Raw genomic sequence first — 17,330 nt, 5'->3', positions numbered from 1 at the left:
CCGAGGTCTTCATCATATGGCGAGGCAAGTTGTTGCTTAGGATTTGGGCCAACCATGGAGTGATAGGCTCTGGCATTGCTGAGTCGCTTGGGCAGGTTGGGCATAACCTCGATCATCACATATATTATGGCCAAGAGTTACAGGACAGGAGGCTTTGGTACGAAGACGTTGGGCAATCAGTCATGACCTAAGTGGGGTAGGGTCAGCAGGACATTTTCTTCCTACAATGGGAATGGGACCTTGGCGTCACAGTACTTGACAGTTCAGCGACCCTTAGGGATGAGTTGGTTTTGATTGGGGGAGATCATTCCAACCTTCCATTGGATTTTAGTGATTCGTTGTTGGCATGGGGGATTTCACCAGCATGGAGGGATGACCAAGAGGAGGAGATAAGGAAAGGATCATGCGAGTGAGGATTCATCTCCACCGGGGTTGGATTGTATCTTCAGGAGTCCACCCTTGGGGTGCATGAGATGGATGACTTAGTAGAGCAGTTGCACAACGAGCTGATCAAGACTTTATATTATCATGATGCTACTTACTGACAGTATGCAGAGGGCTTCGGGTGCCTGTACTAGGTTGGAAAGTGAGTGGAGCAAGGGGTGTTTCACGTTGATCAGGATGGCTTGGGACCCTGGTATCGAGGGACTCCTTCATAACACGATAGTGTTGGGGATAGGGATGACTCAGTGTCACATTTGGGACCTGGGTAGTGTTTGCAGTAGCCATTTGGGTCGATTGATAGAGAGAGTGCTTGTTCGGGCATTGCTTGAAGACAAGCAATTTTTGGCAGGGTGGACGTTAATATCCCCAATTTTGTAAGCATGGGAATTTTGCCCAATATTGTTAATATTAATTATAAGGGGCAACTAGTATTTTGGAGAAAGGTGGCAAGTATTATTGTATTGCAGATTGGCGGCAAATTATTATTTTATTAAAATGGTGGAAAAAGTAACTAAGTGGAAAATGGCCCCCACCAATAAAATTATATTAAAAATAGTTTAGAAGGATAGAGAGAAAATATAAAAAGAGGAGGGACTCATTTTGTGGATCATCTTTTGACTATTACACTTAACACTTCATCTTCTCTTGGAGTTGTTTGGCGCAAGGGTAGAGTGTTGTTTAGCACAGGAATCCAGACAGAAATCCACCCCATCTTCGAAGGACTTCGAGTGCCTCCCTAGTTGGGAATTCAGAGAGTCCATTGTTGGGCTTTCATAGAGCTTCATTGACAATAGTATTCCCTGCTCTGCGTATTTCCTAAGCGTAGAGGCAATTCAAGTTATTCATTGTGGTCTAACATACAGCGAGTTGGAGTCTGCATTATTTGCGGGATGATTTTCCTAGTTGAACCCAAGAATTTTGTGGTGATTTTGCAAGGATATAGAGCAACAAATCTGTGGGACAAAATTCTCTTCATCTAAAAGTGCGTAGGAGTTTTCAGCTTAGCCTACACAAGGGAAGAAGCGAGAAGAATTGTGGAGAGATAAGGGTCGAAGATTGGAGGTATACCTCAAGGGAGAATTTAGCCAGTGGTAGATTTAGGCATAATTCCGTAATATCAAATTGTGGGGCATTTTCTGGCCAGATTGGGCGATTTGCACTTGTTGGGGGTCACCAGGGGTCAGTGGATTCAGCCCAAACCCTTTCTGGGTTTTTGTGGGTTTGGTGAGAGGAGTCTGGGGTTAATTTCATAGAATTTTCTGGGCAGTATTTCTGGCAAAAATCAGTGTTCTAGTCAGCAGTCAATAGCAGAAATTATTGGAGAAGGGCGCAGTTCACTCCGGGACCATTTCCACCACTTGGGTCCATGAGATTTTTCTGGGTTATTCTGGGTTCCTTGTGAGGAGGCTCCAGTTAATTTCCTAGAATTTTCCGAGCAGTTTAGAGGGCCGAAACACCAATTCCATTCCATCCAACAGTAGCAGAATTTACTGGGCCAGCGCAAAGACTTGGGGAGAGCAGTTTCCAGCACTTGGGCAGCTCCATTTTCACTTGGGACTTGACTAGCTTGTTGTAGCAAGCCCAGGTTCCTCTTCTTCATTTATATGTACCTTGTTTTCTTAGTTAATAAAATGGCTCAGCTCTTGGTACAATTTCTGGTGCAATTTGTCATTATGTTGGTGTGTTAGTTTTATGGTTACATGTTTATGCTTTATTTGTTGTTATCACTTAATATTTCCCACTAGGAATATTACACTGCTACTTGGTTAAGGTATTGTTATAGGCCCTTTGATTTTTTGCTATTGCTGGTCAACCCCATAATATCCCTAAATCACTTGATAAATTTTCTATATTCCATGGAGATAATGCTATATTTACTTTACCTTTGAAGAAAGATGCACGTAAATGGTTTCTTCAATTGGATGATAATAGCATAAACACTTTGGATGGTTGTCAAAACGCTTTCTTTCCCAGATGGCAGGAAAAAGGCATAATAGATTTGTATTGAATGCACGGGTAAGAAGAGAGAATGAAACTATACAATTTGATGAGCAGGTTCAAGATATTCCTAATGACCTTAAGGCTTAAACTATACATGTAAATATTTTTCTATAAATATGAGATGTATTTTCCAAAAAAAAGGCAACTATGAAAAATGTAAAGCATGACAAACCATTGAAAATTTCCATTCACGCCCCAATAGGTGAACAAGATGAAAGACCAACCATTCATTGTGTGGACTGATACCAGTAGCACATAATTTCATCAACTTTAAGAAAACCAAAATCTCAATATATTAATACTGTTCAACTAATGAAGGAATTCGAAGGCATAGTTGTCAATGGAGCATTTGCATCATGCCCTTAACATGAAGTCTCCTTATCAATGTGCAATTTCAACCTGGCATCCCATTCTTTGCCAAGGCCACTAGTGGTACTAATATGCTTTTTTGAGAAAATCAAATATGTTCAGAATTAAAGTGCAGTTACCTTAATGCAGACAGCGCTGCAATAAGGTTTAAATATGCACTAATACACATTTTTTGGATCTTGTACTAGTAAAAGACCTTTAGCTTTGATTTGGGAACTTATCTCATCAGTCCACAACTTTTAAAAGCAGAGACAACACGTAAAATCAATGTGATCAGAACTGGAACTGGCTAAGGGTAACACCAGAAACAGACCAGAATGAAACCAGTCAAGAAACTAAGATGAAGAACCAAATTTGTAGGCATGGCGGTAAAACCAGCCAGAAAACTGGGTCCAAGAGCCAGGTTTTTGGGCATGATGGCAAACAGGTGGGGCCCAGGCTTTTGAGGGTCAGTCCAGATTGGAACGGGTCAAACCAGTTAGTTCAGACAGTTCTGTCCCAAACCAGCCAATGGGCAAATTCAGCATCAGGTTCTGATTTGGCAACAGGTTCTCAGATTATTTTTTTGTGAACTGCTTTAAACTGGCCAGTTCTGATCCAGTCCAATGGTACTGATAACATTTCTTATAATTCCTTCAAAACACACTTACAGCACAAATTCTAGAGAGTATCCTCAGCTTTCCTCTTTGCTCAAAGATAGTCTTCAGCTCTCCACTTCATTGCCAAAGAAAACATAAATTTAGAATGAAAGAAACAAGCAACAAAACAGAATGGCAGAATTCTTATGGAAAAAATTAGGGTTTGGGATTTTTCATCAATGTTTTGAGTTTGACATGTCAAGTTTGGCCTTTTGGGGCCAGGTTTGGCTGGCTGGGCACTGAAACAGTTCTTTAACAGACCCTACAGGAAGCTGTTCAGGGCTTTCGGCCAATCAATGCCCAATGCTATAAAAATGACTAACTGGAAAAGATTAAGATTGAAAACCTTTCCATACAACATAACTCGAGATGTATACTAATTCGCTTTAACACATGATGATACTCTATAATGTATAATGGAACATGTCTAGGAGTAGAAGAAGAATGCATTTAGTTGGTGGGAGACGTACAAGGACTCTCCCAAATGCAGAACTTGCCTAAACAACAAAATCTATTGATGGATCGGGAGAACCCCCTTCCATAGAGCTTCGTATCTTCCAAAACATTAATAAAGCTTAGGGATGATATGTTATAGCATGTTTCTAAAGTCCCTTTTAACATTATCTATTGTTCTTACATTGCTTCTATTGTCATTAACATATAATTTATTTCTAAACGAAAGAAATCTTTACTATAGAGATTGATAGCATTATGTGACAAGGGGTGCCGTCAGAACATTTTTTAACTATTTTATGAAAGTTTTATATTATAAGGAGTCATCTCATTCAAAAATTTAGCTAATAGAACAATCCTATGGTTTAATTATAAATCAGAAAAGCAGAAGAACAGAAACGCTAAATCAGCATTGTGATCAGTACCCACATGATTGAGATTAGCAATATTCAGCTAATTCAGGATACCTTGCAATTTGGCAACAAAAAAATTACTATCTCACCATTATTGAAATAGTAGCTCAATTTTTCATAGATAAGCATCTCAAGTTAGATGCATCTTCAAGTAGAGAAAATTTATATTATGGCGAGGAGATGCCTAACTGTGGTGGAAAACAATCTTTGACCACTTACCTAGCATTCCAAAGCGGTACAGACAATTAAATATAACAATTAAAATCTTCAAACCAATCACAGTTGAAAAGAACTGGACGCGATCAGTTGCAAAATCACGGGAATCCAAGCTCATTGAAAGGGGAGGCATTTTATCAAATCTTTCTAGAATAAAGGCAACCTTCAGTCTCTTCGTTTCAGACGCACAATCCAGGTTGCATAACGTCCTAGAAATTCAAAGAACTCGACATGTTTGTACACTATAAATGTCATATTGGAGCAAATTCAATCAGAAACTTTAAGTACCAAAATCCACCAATGAGAGTGTGGTCTAGCAGCAAGCAACAAGGTGAATGGCCTTGCATTAATCGGGAGACCTGTGTTCAAAACCCCCCAAGTGGGAATGGATGAAGCCAGGTGCAAGTCCTAGGTCACTTTGACGGCACAGATACGCCCCTCTTAGCACAGCCGCTTAGCTAAAGAGATTCAATAAAACATATTTTTCAAAGGAAAAAAAAATACCAAAATTTGAGTAGCCAGCATTTCGCTGTAGTTAAAGTTTCCTTTGATAGCTATCTCCCTAAAAATTCAAAAAGTTTTAAGTTTTTAAAATGAACGAAAGCATGAGATTAAGCTTTATAGCTTCGTCATGTTTTCCAGACATATCCAGAAGACAGAAAGAGATGTTACTGAAGATAAAAATGTGATCAATGGGGTTGCGATTCAGCAGTGAAGGCAATGGCATGCCAGGGCACCCACCAAAGTTAAATTCCCCTATACACAAATATGTGCTTGGAGGCAAGTCCAAGTGCAAGTACTCGGCGACTTAAACACGATAGTATCCTGTTGTTGTGAGAGCTTAGCCTTCCAGAAGCGCTTGTAGACCTCTTGGGGCGAGTCGTAATGGTTCTGTTGAGTTTAAAGGAAGCACTTCGAAAACGGAAAAACAGATGGAAATATGATTACGTACCGACATAGTTAGCTTCAACATCCACGAAAGCCAACAAAACATAGTAGTACCACCGAGCCTGCAACACGAAACTTGTACAGGGTAAGTACCTATCAGATACATTAACAACCATTAACCAGAACCTTGTTTAGGTTTCTTTTTACAATAAAATGATTTCTTCTGTTCTGGAAAATGAAAATCAAACAAATTTATTGGCAATCTCTAATGTTGCAACCCTGCAGATATAGGAACAATAAGTCTACAAAGTGCCTGGAAATTCAACATGAGAATACAAGCATTTACTATGCATGGAGTCTGCATGGACTCTCCATAGATAAGGAACATCATTTATTGTAGAAATCCAAGAAGCTTTGTAGTGCATTGTCAATTGTCAATGCAGTCAGAGTTTTGACAGAAAAGAAAATTGAACAAAAGTCAAGAAGCTGAAAATTTACTAAAAGATGAGAAATGCATTACCCGAAGCCGTCTCCTGCGATATATTAATTGACTTCCAAACACAATTGACAGAAGAAGATAATTCAAGAAGGACTGTGAGGTCGGTACAACAATTCCTGCAGTATAATCGGCATTAAGAAAATTGAAATTCAAGTAGATGTTTTTCTACCAAACGCGGAGCCAAAAGCATAAGCTAGAATTATGTAAACCTCTGTTGCTAAGCTCAGTCGAGGAGAATCCAGTGGATGTTATCAGCAGAGAAGCCACCTGACCCAGAAGAAGGGCTATCAATGTCTTCTTGGAGCAGAGTTGATTCCAAATTTCCATTCTGCGCTCTAAATTTCGAAAAACTCTGCTAAACTCGCAGTGCAATTCATCAAATTCGTAGTCCGGTCCTGCGACACGGACCGCTTTTGAAGCAGATTTCTGAGCCGAGGCCGAAAGCGATATTGGGCATTCCTTAGTAGGCGTGTTTAACAGAAGTGCTTCTTCGTCCATCTGGACGGCGGGGCGATCCACGTTGAAATTCTATGGGGGTTAACTGCCGTTGGATGTGATTGAAACTCAGAGATGACGAGAATTAGACTGTGAAATCATACCATTTTCTATTTTTATGGTGTGATGACGTGGGAAGTTTCAAGGTGACGTCACTTTGTTAATCCACCTCAAATCCCTTCTGCAACTCCCTAATTTTATGTCAAAACATACATCCTCACCATTCTCTACTTAAGATTTAGATGATGTGGGAAGCCTTAAGGTGACGTCACTTTGTTAATCCATCTCAAATCCCTAATACAACTCCCTAATCTCACCATTGACTAACTGTGGTGACGACTTATGTGAAGGCCGGCCATGAATAGACTTCCCCATTAAAAGATGGAATGCATATTCCAATAATATATAAGAAGTCAAAGGTAGGTGAGTTATCTAATGATTACCTTATATTAGTTATATAATTTCAAAATTATTATGTTCATTTATGGTTTGATATTAATTATATACTTAATAGTTATTATGTTAATTTATTGATGGTTTATTGGGTATTAATTATATCATTTATAATAATTATATTAATAATAGAAGATATTTATATAGGTATAGTTTAATTAATAGATGAAATAGTTTTTTTTAAGATATTGTTTTTATTCAATTTTAATCAAAATCTAGCAAATAAAAAATAAAAAAACTTGACTTTTTAAGTTGTTTAATCTATAGAATTCTAGTGCTTCGAAGGTTTGTCACGGCGTTGAATCCATTTAGGCATTCAAAATTTGTATTTTAAACAACAAAAAATCACAATCTTGCTTGAAATTGTATCGTCAAATTCTAGTGAAAAAAGGTCATTTCATAGTTAGACTGCGCTTATTTATATATATTAGTTCACAATGTTTTGAAGTGTCAATGAATGGGTATATTATTAAAATACTCGTTACAATGGAGATGTTTTGAAGTGTCCATGAATGGGTCTATATTAAAATACTCGTTACAAAAATATTTGGTTCAAATCTCCATAGATTAGCCATAGAAAAAAAAAAAAAAGAGTAGTAGTTTGGAAAAAATATATTTATATATATTATTATTAATATAAAATTGTATTTGAAAAATATAGGTTATAATAAAATTTACAGTGAAATTTTGAAACTATTTTACATATCACATATCCAAAAATAAATATAAAGTTGAAAAATAATTTTTGTGAGAGTATTTTAAAGATCGTAAAATAATTTTGACAAGTATAATTTAAGTTGAAATTTGTCTTATTTAATTATTTAATTTAATTCTAACTAATTAGGGGTGCTAGAAGGGGGAGGGGTACTCTTGGTCCCAAGGAGGTCAAAGTGTTCAAGTACTCATGGGGTCTTGGTCACATGAGAAATAATCAAGCAAAGATATATGATCTCTATAAAGGACTTTTGTTAGCCAAAGAACATTAAGTGGACATGCTTACAATTATGGGAGATTCTCTCCTAATCCCACATCATCTAGTCAAAGGCTCCATCCCTGGGAGAAACCTATGGAAAACATAATGAAGAGAATTAGGAAAATTGTGGAAGATATCCCATCCAAAGCATATTTCCATGCGCTGAGAGACTTCAACGGAGAAGCAAACAAGTATGCTAACAAGGGGTATAAATTGAAGATAGGTGAATTAAAAATTAATGGTCAAATCAGACCTGCTATAATTCCCTAATGGTGGATGAAGTCTATTAAAAAAATTAGTTAAATTGCTTGATACAAGAAAATATAAAAATGGAAAATTGGGGGGCCCAAATGACTTCGTGGAAACCCCAAGGAAACGCATGCATGCAAAGAAGCCACCCCTTATTTCACAAACCATGGCGACCAAGGTAAAGGACAATCAAAGTACATCTACCCAACCTTACAGATATGGTTGCATCACTTTATTATTATCATTAGGGAGGGAGCAATTATGAAGTGTTATGGTGTAAAGGACCCCATTGAATGTGGGATTTCACTGTGGAGTCAGCTATTGGTTCTCACACTGCCACCCTACTTTAAGCCTTGCATTTTGATCTTTCTTATTTGGCAATTGAGTAGTGGAAGGTGGGCATCTTCAATGGATTAATAAGTTTCTTATGACAATAGTGTTTTTTGCTCTGGGAAGGGGACTCCTTTGCGATCTTCTTCATGTAAAAATGATGTTTAAAGATGAAGTTAACCAGAATTAAATTATAGATGAAGTGAAAATGGGACAAAGTGTATATATATAAATATTCTAATTTTCTCTTTTTCAATTGGAAAGGAGTGAAAATGGATTGAATAAAAACATTAATTTTACGAATTAATTAATGTGAAATTCTTAAACTTGCTTCATGTTAAAGTTCAACCCTTGATGCTTTTCTATAAAGGATATATTTTTAGATTCTTGCTCTATGCTTTTTCCTCCGTCCTCCAAAGGCATTTGCTTAAGTTAATTACAACATTGAAAATTATTTTCAAATAAAGATGAATTTGGATGTAATATAGGATTTAATTAATATTAGCAAGTTATAACATCTTAGATTAATTGATGAAAAAAATATAATTTAATTATATATATGTTAAATATAATATAATGTAAGTATATATAGATATATGTTAAATATAATATAATGTAATTATATATATGTTAAATATAATATAATATAATGCAATGTAATTTAGTTGACAAAAAAATACAATACTATTTAAATAATGTTTTGTATACTAATGCAAGAGAGTCATCCTAATTTTAAATATATCATCAAATATTGATAGAGATTAAATATTTCAAAATACAAATATTTTTTTAATACTTTGTATATTAAATAATTATATATTGATTAATTTAATAAGATTATAATTTTAAAGTCATCAAGGTGTGGATAATTTAGTGATAGAATATATTGTGAAGGTACTCTTTTCGACATTATTAGTTCAAACCCCTAATTAGTCATGTGTACCATGTGAGGGGTCATATTGGTATATTTAGAGATTATAACAATAAGGATCAAAATCTATATCATGCCACATAAGTACAAGACCAAACCAATTGTTGATTCTACCAGTTTAAAAAAAATAAAGATTATAATTTTTAATAGTTAAATAATTTTATATTAATTAATTTAATATGTTTAATTTATTAATAATAATTTAATTTTAAGGTCATGACCAAATCAAAGATCATTTTTTTAAAACCATTAAATTGGGTGGAGCTAGTATTGACAAACTGAAAACCAATACTAGTAATAATTTGTGACTTGGAAAAGGGTTGAGACATCTAAAGACAATAGGTCTCACTCCATGAGGATGTCTACCTCTCGAGTCTCATCATAATGTGCCAATATTAATTTATCAACATGTACAAACTTTACCCCGCTTTGGTTTGAACTTGTGACCTCTTATAAGGAAGCACATGCTTCATTTGTGGGACAAGGACCCACTCTCTCCCACCAAGCTAAGTTGAATGTTGGACATCTTGCACTAGAAATCGTTTCCTTATCAATATTAGAGTCTTGCCTATATTTGAAATTTAGTTAACTCACCTAGTGTACTTGTGGGAGATTACGTTAGATCAAAAAATATAGAATAATCCCTTTAACTCGACCCCACCCTTCCTTAATAATAAACAACAAATTTATTGATTCTCTTAATATAAAAATAAAAAATTAATTAAACAATTTTATATTAATTAATTTAATATATTTATTTGAACATAAACAAATATATATATTTTTTCCACATATATATACAATAATATTATGAATTATTTTTTAAATAAAAAAAATGATATTTTAAATATAAATTAAACCTAATACTAGTAGATAACAACGTGAACATATCCAATTAACAAGAATTATATAGGAAGTTTAAAAGGGATACTCCATATATCTAATTAAAAGAATTATATATGAAGTCAAAAAGGGATAATATATATCCAGCTACTAAGAATTTTATATATACATGTTCTCATCTAATTAATTTTGTCCTTTCAAGTGGAAAGGAGTGGAGAATCACTAACTAAATACATTAACTCGGTGAAGTAATTAGTGTGAGGTTTTTTTAAAGTCGCTTCATGTTAAGTTCAACCCTTGATGCTTCTTCACAAAGTTTAACCCTCGATGTTTCCTTACAATGAATATGTTTCTAGATTCTTGCAAGACAAGAAAAGAAAAGGTTAACATAAAACAAGTTAGAACCTCTTAGATTCATTTATATAAATCGCCATTTCAATATTGATATAATTTAGTTATATATTTGTTAAAATAAAACAAAAATACAATATTCTTAATCTTATTTATTATATTTCAACATAATTGAGTTTTTACATATACATTGCCATTATATTGACATTTATTGATTTGAATTTATCTTAATCTTAAATATAGATCAAATATCTCAAAGCACAAATAATTTTTTTATTATTTTAAATTTTTATTATTATTATTAAAGATTAAATATATTTATATTTAGATGGGTTTTTATAATTATAATTATTTAATTTCACATTATAAATTTTATTTTATTTTATTATTTTAAGTTTATTTTTTTAATTATTTATTATTGAAATTTAATAAATCTAAAATTTAATAGAATTATCAAAATTAATATTTCAAATTTAATTTTTTTTTATAAAGTGGGAAAATAAATCATAATTTAGTAGTCAAACCAACACTGAGGACAACCATCTCTGGCTACTATTCGCGAATACAAGCTGACTCATCACCATTATTCAAGGAAAACCACGCCACCTAGAATAACATGTTGGTGATGTGTAAGGGGGTAGGTTTTCACTCCTACCAGAAGTCTTTGGGTCTTGGGTCATTAACCTGTTTCCTTACGTCCAAGAAAGACGAGCTCTTCGCCAAGGAGAAGCAGTTTTAGGGCATACTCCAAGCCCATTTCAAATTCAAAATTTATTGCAACTTTCAATTTATTTTAATTTTTTAATAATCATAAAAAAATATAATCTAATTTCAAGATTATTATTTGATCAAACATTATTATATTGATATACTTAATTTGAAAGAAAAAAAATGCTCTATTGATATACTTAATTTGAAAAAATAATACATACTTTATATGGGCTTGATTTGGCCATTAATCTTTAATTCACATATTTTCAATTTACACCCCTAGTTAGCATACTTGTCTCGTTCTATTTTGAAGTCTTTTACGACATGGAAATATACTTTGGATGGTATATGTTTCACAAATTTCTTGATTCTTTTCATGATGTTTTCCATATATTTATTCTTTGGGAAGGAACCTTTTACTTGTTTATCTAGGATTATGAGAGAATCTCCCATAATCATAAGTGTGTCCACTTGATGTTCTTTGGTTAACAAAAGTCCCTAGTAGAGACCATATATTTCTGCTTGATTATTTTGGCATATGACCAAGATCCCATGAGTACCTGAACACTTTAACCTCCTCAAGGTAATAGAGTACCCTTCCCCCTCCTGCCACCCTTTTTTTATTTCATAAATTTCAATCTTTGTCTCCTCATGGGATGAGTGAGTGGTTGCCACAATGGGACATCATCCCCTCTACTTTATTTCAAATCCCAAGGGATAACATCTTTAGCCCCTTGTGATAAGGCTCAAGTAGTAGACTCCCCCACACTTGTGGAGTAAATTCCTCGTGTGTCTATTTTGGAATGGGGCTTGTAACAAAGATTATTTAAAATTAGGAATCTCTATGGTAATGTGAGGGTTAATCTCCATGGTTAAGAATTTTGTTGCATGTCTTTTTTTAAATGTATAAATATTTAATTTATATATTAATTTTTTTATGATGAATAATAATAATGATTTAAATGGAGTAATAATTTAGTTAATTTTTATTATTTTTTAATTTTGATATAGTCATATGTATCATAAGTAAGTGTTTTGATGCTTATCATAGATAATGCATATGCACTAGTTTAGTTAGTTTTTATGATTTTTTTAATTTTAGCAACCTGAGATGTATAATTCAAAAGTAGTGAGATGTATAATGAAATAAGTCCAAGGTAGCCTAGTCCCTGCCACTTAAGTTACAATTTATGCTTTCAAAAAAAGTGTAAATTGATTTATTTTTATTTAAAATACATTATTGAGTGCATAAATGGATTTAGCACACTAAAAAAGCCAGGGGCACTGGAATTCTATAGATTAAACAACTTAAACTCAAGCTTTTAAAAATATTTAATGGATTTTGATTAAAATTAACAAAAGAAAACCATAAAAAAAAGGTCATTTAGTTTATAAGTCAGACACAAGCTTTTAAAAATATTTGATGGATTTTGATTAAAATTAACAAAAAAAAAATTCATAAAAAAGTCATTTAGTTTATAAGTCAAACTAGGCCTTATTTGCATACATTTTGTTCCTATCCATTTTTCCCGTAAACACTTGCTTAAATTATGGTGGGAAGTAATGGTAAATATGTTATTGTTTACATGAGTATGAGCTATTTTCAAGGGGCATTGTCTAACGAGGCCACAATTTTGCACAACGAAATTCTTGTTGAAATCTGACAAGAATTTTTTCAAGAAATCCAATCGTGGGAGTATTTGAATTATTTTTCAAGAACCCCTTGGACATCCAAAATCCTCAAGCTTAACAACTATAACCCAAATTTCCAAAAAATTATGTAGGATTTTCTCAAAATCATGCCAAAATTTCTATTGTTTTCAGGCAAAAGTGTGGCCTCATTAGACTACGACTTTTCAAGGATTTGAATTTTGGGTGGTTTTCCTATGAAGCTTAACAATGAAAATCAATACACGAATATCTAAATATTATGACATGAATATTGTCAGACTAGGAGTAACTCCAAACTTGGCAGAAAAAGTGATTCATAGATTTCATTAGGTAGCTATTGTTATATACATGAATGTGACTGATCAGTTCATCTTCTTGATGACTGTTCACATTCCAAATTCACCCAATCGCAGAGGATTTGGTGTCAACATTCCCCCCCTTAATCTGAAGGGATGTTGGTGAGTCCAAGCATCGTTCTGAATCTTTCAAGCTTTTCTCTTCCAAGCGCTTTGGTGAAGATGTCTGCAATTTGCTCATTTGTGGAACAATGACGGAGATGGATTGTTTTGGCCTCAACATGATGTCGGATCAGATGATATTTAGTATTGATGTGCTTTGTACGATCATGGAACTTTGGGTTCTTGGCCAACTTTATTGCAGAGGTGTTGTCAATCATGAGTGGAGTTGATTGTACTTGTTTTACCTGCAAATCTTCAAGAATTTTCCTAAGCCACACAATTTATTTCGTTGCTTCAGCTGCTGCCACATATTCTGCTTCTGTTGTGGAATCTGCTGGAATTGATTGTTTGCGTGATCTCCAAGAGACAGCTCCTGATCCAAGACTCATAGCATATCCTGAAGTAGATACTCCAGTTTCTTTGTCTCCATCGAAGTCTGAATCAGAGTATCCAATCAAGCTGAAGTCGTCCACCTGTGTATACTTGATTCCAAGGTCTTGAGTTCCCTTCAAGTACCTTAGAACTCTTTTTGCAGCAGACCAATGTCCCTCACAAGGCTTTTGCATGAACCTGGAGAGGATTCCAACAGTAAATGAAATGTCTGGTCTGGTAGTAGTGAGGTAGATGAGACTTCCTACAAGCTGTCTATACCTTGTTGCATCCTCAAATTCCTTTCCTTCAATAGATGTGAGCTTTAAGTTTTGTTCCATTGGAGTAAAAAGAGGATTGCACTCTGTCACGCCAAATCTGTTTAACAAATCTCCAATGTATTTCTTTTGAGAAAGAAATATGGATTTTGAATGTTGGGTTACTTCAATGCCAAGATAGTAATGAACATAGCCCAAATCAGTCATTTCAAAACTTTTTCCAAATTCTTTCTTTATGGATGCAATATAGCTTTCATTGTTCCCTGTCATTAAAAGATCATCTACATATACCATAAGATATACAACTGTTTTGCCAACTTTCTTGACAAATAAAGTTGCATCATCAAGATCAAAATGATTGAAGTTGAGTTTCAGAAGATGCTCAGTTAGTTTTTCATACCAGGCTTGTGGTGCTTGTTTGAGGCCATACAAGGACTTCACAAGTTTGCATACTTTATGTTCATGTCCTTTCACAGCAAATCCTTCAGGCTGGGACATAGAAACATTCTCTTTTAGATCTCCATTCAAGAATGCAGTTTTTACATCCATTTGATGGACTTTCCAACCGTTCTGAGCAGCTAGTGCAAAGAGTGTCCGGATGGTGGCCCATTTTGCTGTGGGGGCAAAAGTTTCCTCATAATCGACCCCTTCCTTCTGTGCAAAGCCTTTTGCCACAAGCCTAGCTTTGTGCTTGTCAAGTGAGCCATCAGCTTTGTATTTGTTCTTGTAGACCCACTTGCAGCCAATTGGTTTGGTTCCAAATGGAGGATCAACCAGCTTCCAAGTGCCATTCTTTATGAGGGCATCATACTCCTTTTGCATCGCTTCTTTCCATTCATCATGAGAAGCAGCTTCTTTGAAGGAAGTTGGTTCAAAATCTGTAGACAAGTTTAATTCACAATCATAAGTAACATCCATATCAACAAGTGAATTAGAGTCATCTACATCACCTCCATCTTGTCGGTTTGTATTTCTGGTTCCTGTTTTTCCAATTTCATCAGGATGAACACTTTCAAGTGTCTTTGTCAGCCACTTTGGGGGACCTTTCTGAGATGGTCCAGGTTGCTCTGTTGATTGAGTTGGGACTGAATCAAGATTGAGTCTCCCAATTCTATCAATTACATCACTTAAAGCATCATCCGTTGTTGGAGTTTCATGCAGGGGAGATTGTTCTTCAGAAGAAGATTCGACATGTTGATCTAGTATAGGAATCCCCCTTTCAAGATGTGGAATCTGATTATCAAATTCTTGAAATGATTTTGTTTTTGCGAATCTATCCAAGCGATCAAGTTGCTGCTCAACAACATTGTCAGATTTGGATGATTCCAAAAAAATGACATCTCTAGATACAACAAACTTTTTATTTACTTCATCATAGAGGCGGTATGCTTTAGAGGTGTTTGAATACCCCAGGAAGATACACTTACGACTTCTAGCACCAAGTTTGTTTCTATGTACCTTTGGTATCAAAGCATAACAGGTGGAACCAAAGATCCTGAGATGTTTTACTGAAGGAACATGTCCATAACACAATTCATAAGGAGTCTTGTTTCTTATAGCATTAGATGGACATCTATTCTTTATATATGCAGCACATAGAACAGCATCAGCCCAAAACATTATCTTTACATTTTTGAAAAAGAGCATGGATCGTACCATATTCAAGATTGTTCTATTCATTCTTTCAGCTACACCATTCTGTTGGGGATTATAAGGCACAGTTGTTTGATGTTTAATCCCATGTTGGCGAAGATAGTGTTCAAATTCATTTGATGTATATTCTTTTCCATTATCAATGCGAATAGACCCAATATGAGATTGTGCATCATTTTCAATCCATTTATGAAAATTCTTGAATGTTTGAAAAGCATCAGATTTGTTTTTCAATAAATAAACCTAACACATTCTGGTGTAATCATCAATAAATGTCATGATATATTTATTTCCATTTGCAGAAGGAACAGGCATTGGACCACATAAATCTGAATGAATGAGTTCAAGCTTCCTATGTGCTCTTGAATGTGAATCATGAAAAGACTATTTGCTATGCTTTCCTAGAATGCAAGCATCACATTGCTTATGTTTCCTAGGAATTGTAGGCAAACCGACAACACCATTTTTCTTCAATAAGCGGAGACTGTCATAGTTTAAATGTCCAAATCTAGCATGCCATAATAAACTTGATGGAAGTGTACCTTCTTCATGATGAGAAATATATGAGAAATGTTGTGCATGAGCAGAGGTTCCTTGCAGTTTGAGAAGCCTTTCTTCTTCTATTCCCCTCATGACAAGTGAGTGGTCAGATGCTTTTCTTACCTCAAGCTTGCCATCAAACATATGAATGGAGTGACCTTGCTGGCGGATGTGGACCAAGGACAACAAGTTTCTCTTGAGCTGTGGGAGATATAGAACATGATCCAGAAGAAAGTCTGGAAGACCATGCAGTTTAAGCCTGATTGTGCCAAGCCCTGATGGCTTGATTTTTGACTGATCTGCAAAGTATACTGCTCCATCAACATTGTCAGTGAAATCTTCAAAAAAATCTTTCCTATGAGTCATATGACAGGTTTCTCCTGAATCAAGCAACCAATCATTTTTCGAAGAAGCAAGTGAAGCATTAAACAAATCTTCATTTACTCCAATGTTACATTGTGCCTCAATATAGTGAGCGGATTCAGGTGCTTTACCTTTGTCTGTATCATCAGTTTTACCTTTCTGTTGGTTTCTTTTCTGCTCAATTTTGTCCCATGGTAGCTTGCATGTAGAAGCATCATGTGATCCATTTCGTTTGCAGTGAATGCAATGCAGATCTGCCTTTTCTCCTTGAGAATGTCTGCCCCCCCTGCCTCTGAAATATCTTCCTCTTCCTCTTCGTCCACCTCTTCCTCTTGTAGAGTCTTGAGCATGATGCTTTTCTTTATGAGCAAGGCAAACAGTCTCTTCAGAAGATTCAGGGATTGTCTTCTTTCCAAAGGCTTTCTCTCTTTCAACAAACTTTTTCACAAGAGAATCAAAGGTTATATCTTTAAGATTTCCATTTGCTTGTAGAGACTCAAGATAATTGGAGTAAGTAGGATAGAGTGCCTTGAGAAAAGCAATAAGAGGGATATCCAGCTCAACCTTAGTGGATTTAATATCATGCATTATAGACTTTACTTCAGATGCAAGAGCAAGAGGATCATTATTTTTCAGTTCAAGAGTGAAGAGTTTAATCATGAGCTGAACAACTTCAAGTGCAGAATGTGAGTCATAGAGTTCTTTCAGCTTTTGTAAAGCTTCAAAGGCAGTTGAATATGA

General features: G+C 34.9%; 1 protein-coding gene across 1 annotated transcript in view; it reads right to left on the bottom strand.

The window, feature by feature from the left end:
• Positions 1-6,493, bottom strand: part of LOC149154492 (uncharacterized) — a 342,939-nt gene extending 336,446 nt beyond the window's left edge. Inside the window, exons 1-3 of the mRNA XM_089438702.1 lie at positions 6,131-6,493; positions 5,943-6,037; positions 5,487-5,544 (exon numbers count right to left, since the gene is read on the bottom strand). Of these exons, the coding sequence (XP_089294828.1) occupies positions 5,487-5,544; positions 5,943-6,037; positions 6,131-6,419 (442 nt within the window). The 5' untranslated portion in view covers positions 6,420-6,493. The remainder of the gene's footprint in view (positions 1-5,486; positions 5,545-5,942; positions 6,038-6,130) is intronic.
• Between the last annotated feature and the right edge of the window lie 10,837 nt (positions 6,494-17,330).

Source organism: Pinus tabuliformis, chromosome 9, assembly GCF_031772625.1.
Source record: "Pinus tabuliformis cultivar Carrire ecotype Pingquan chromosome 9, CPIR1, whole genome shotgun sequence".
Taxonomy (NCBI): domain Eukaryota; kingdom Viridiplantae; phylum Streptophyta; class Pinopsida; order Pinales; family Pinaceae; genus Pinus; species Pinus tabuliformis.
The sequence above is the reverse complement of the archived record's forward strand: the minus strand, read 5'-3'. Positions and strand labels throughout refer to the sequence as shown.